This window comes from Topomyia yanbarensis, unplaced genomic scaffold (genome assembly GCF_030247195.1).
Source record: "Topomyia yanbarensis strain Yona2022 unplaced genomic scaffold, ASM3024719v1 HiC_scaffold_15, whole genome shotgun sequence".
Lineage (NCBI taxonomy): Eukaryota > Metazoa > Arthropoda > Insecta > Diptera > Culicidae > Topomyia > Topomyia yanbarensis.
The window spans coordinates 242,819-246,161 of record NW_026683327.1 but is presented as its reverse complement, the minus strand read 5'-3'; the positions used below and the strand labels follow the sequence as shown (position 1 = coordinate 246,161).

Sequence of the window (3,343 nt, the reverse complement as noted above, 5' to 3'; positions counted from 1 at the left end):
TACTGCCTAAGCTCGACCCTCATTAACAGAAGACAAAGCCCGCACGATATTAAACCTGTTCTAATGACCTTGCTACTTCTAGTTTTCCGATCTGTTTACTTCAAATCCTTGCTCTCACTTGAGTACTATGGCTCTAATTTTCATAACTTTCCCTACCCAGTAATTTCTAGCTAATTGAATGTTATTAAAATGTAAAAAAATAATATTATAAATAATACCACAACGATCTCACCGGTAATGAATACCCGTCGAAGCTGATTGGGATCATCCATAAATGACGTAGCATTTTTTGAGTGATTTTTAACGCCCCCCTCCCCCATCGTAGCATTTAGTCACAAACCACTAAATCACTAAATTACGTAATCAAATTACGTAACTTGACGGTAACTGTACCCCCCTTGCCCCGTAAAAATAAAAAATAAAAAAACGATGTTACTTAGATGAAACGGGCAAGGTTGTCGTAACATCAGGTGAACCCCTATTCCCTTTATAAAGGCTACGTAGCATGACATGACCCCCTACCCCCCCCCCCCCTGTCGTCACCCATCATCACAAAATACAAAACTCCCCCCTCCCCCATATATTGCTACGTCATTTATGGATAGTCCCATACAGAATCCTTCACTGCTGCTCCCGTTATGGTGCTGGCGGGACTGACTGTAGATCGTCCGTGATCCATCGGTGACCCTGAGTCCTCCTATAGACTCCAAACGCAAACCCACATTTGCGAATGAGAAAAAAGTTCCATATCCCAAATGTTTGCTTGTTCCACCCGTTCGCTTTCACCGAAATACGAGTTATTGGAAAAGCTGGAAAACTCTCGCCAAACCTTGAATTTAGTGGTTTGTCTGTATTGATTAAAGGTGTGACACTTGGTGGTATTCCTCTGATTGGTAAGGTATCAATTTAACAGATTTGTCAATTTTTCGTTCAACTTCGGTGAGAATTTTTGAGGCAAATCTTCACTTGTTCTTCAAACAGGGTTTTTTTGGTTGCAATATTTTTTCGGTTTTTGTTTGAGGGGTATGAAGAAAGGCCACACATCGGGAGACGACGGCGTTTGTGTCTGATTTTGGGTATGAATATCTGTATATGTCACTCGCGTCGAAATACAACGGGGAAATTTCCGCAAAGGTAATGCGGGGGTGGGAATAATGATAGAATAATTCAGTTCCTGTAGCTTGAGTTTACCGAGTGGCGGAATACCGAATAATTATCAGATATTACAAGAAAGTAATTTTATTTTAACCAAAAGATGCATTTAGCTGATAGTTCTGTGCATCACTAATGATGAAGATAACTTAAAGTTACTCTTGCGCACCTTTTTTATCCAAATATATATTGTCATTATCTCATATGTTTGATTCAAAGCCAAGAAGTGTGAAGTAGGGTCACAATAGGCTCTACTGCAATAACAGGGACATTACCCTAGCTAGATATAAATCACCAATTCTGATGTTGATAAGCAATCGACTGGTGCGAAGGTGACTATTTTATCATTTCTGTTCTTTACGAATGCTTGACGTACGTCGATTTTTGTAAAGCATGAATGTTTTTGGGGCAGTCTCTTTTCTATAGCAATATTGGGCTTGATTCGGCACGAAAGTGGATTTGAAGTTGAAAATTTATACCGAAGATATAAAAAATACTAGATATTGCATTGGATTAAAGAGAGTTTCGAATGCGGATTGAACGTTATCGTGGTGCACACCCCTAGAATTATTTCCCAAATATTCAATGTCTTTTAGGTCATTCACCCTGAACGAAACGTATGCATTGTTTGCTTGTAACCTATGTATTCTATACTGAACAAAACATCGCAGATTAACTAATTCTAAGTAGTTTATTCGATACATAAATTAATTTTTATCTACTATCAATCAGTCCTATTCTTACCCCAGAGCAAACGGCGCCTCCGCTCTCGTCGACAAGTGAAAAACTCCACTCACTCCTCGTCCCTGGTTCGAAGGTTGTCCACCCATGTTGGCATCATCACCACTTGGCGTACAAATTCCTTCCAGCATTTCCTCATGGTTTGCACATCTAACGGCTCTGAACGCCGTAGAAGAGCTAATCGACTCCGCATAGAATTGAGGAGCTCGACTGTGAGCACAACTTCCGCCGGTATCAGTGCCACATCCGGGTTGTGTTCGTCCCCAGTTTGGGAAAAAATTCGCTTGTCCCAAGACAGTATTAATTCCCAGCAGTCCTGCGTTAGTCATGATGGTTTCCACATACTGCCCGTCAGTAGGAGAAACAGCAGTTTCCTGACCAACCGAAAATAGCGGTCCGGCTGGATCGAGTGCAATGATAGTGTTTACTAGCCCTCGCTGCCCTTTGCCAGCGTTGCCGGCTACGTGTGCTCCCAAGCTAAATCCGATAAGGTAAATGCTGTCTGGCGATATTCCAGTGGCATCCAATAGCCGATCAAGGAACCCGGAAACTCCTGCTCCGGCGGGGCCAACATTGGCTCTTGCGGAAATGTAGTTGGTCATCGCTCCGACGCCCCAGTCTACTGTAATTATGTTGAAATCTCCGACCCGCAAAAATTCATCCCGAATTTCCTGATTCATAAAGTGGCTACCATCGTTACTCCAACCGTGAATCGTGAATCTTGTCGGGTGATCTGGATTGAAGTAGCTGCCATGAATAGACTCCGCATCGGTCAGAATCTGCGGTTCAGTTGGGTTGCTTCGTGTGAACAGCCGATAGATGATGTCCTCATGTGGGTTGAACAACGGCTGCACTGAATCGTCTTCCGGCAGCGAATAGGCCGCTATATTTACCATACGCAGAAATCCATTTCCATCCGGAATCAGTTCCCAGCGGGCTTGGTGAAGTGGGTTCCCGCTCGTCAGATGCCAGCTGGTGTAGAGTAACACCGTGAGCAGTACATTTCGCACCATGATGAGCTTCGATTGAGTCGAAAACTGATCCGGTTGCGAAATGGCAGCTGATGTTTTTATATGCTTTGCATTTCTTCCCATAATTCCTACTTGAATTTTCCGCTAATTTAGATCTAATCATGCAGCGGTACAAAACGAGCAGTTATCAACAGATAAAACCTATCTAGATCCTGTTGGTTACATTAGCATTTTTGTAGCATAGGGCGCTAATAATAGGTTAAATTTGAGTATGTTGATTACACTATTATCTTTCTCGGACAGAACTGGTGGTCGTGTGGGATTCAGTGGTTGAATGCCCTCGTTGTGTCTCCGCCGTGTATTAGTGTATTAGAACCACTGGGATGCTGTGCTTATATATCGTTAGTGTCGACTGAAATAGGAGTCCTTATATGAATGAAGTGAAGAAAGATGAGCAAGAAGAATAAAGCTACAGACGA

General features: G+C 42.6%; 1 protein-coding gene across 1 annotated transcript; it reads right to left on the bottom strand.

The window, feature by feature from the left end:
• Positions 1-1,324: 1,324 nt before the first annotated feature.
• LOC131694792 (pancreatic triacylglycerol lipase-like) lies at positions 1,325-2,987 on the bottom strand. Its single transcript, XM_058983296.1, has one exon. It carries the CDS (start codon positions 2,985-2,987, stop codon positions 1,893-1,895), a length of 1,095 nt encoding a protein of 364 aa, XP_058839279.1. The 3' UTR covers positions 1,325-1,892.
• Positions 2,988-3,343: the final 356 nt, after the last annotated feature.

Excerpts from the sequence above, each read along its gene's own strand:
- LOC131694792 (XM_058983296.1), bottom strand. The coding sequence starts at position 2,987 with ATGGGAAGAAATGCAAAGCATATAAAAACATCAGCTGCCATTTCGCAA.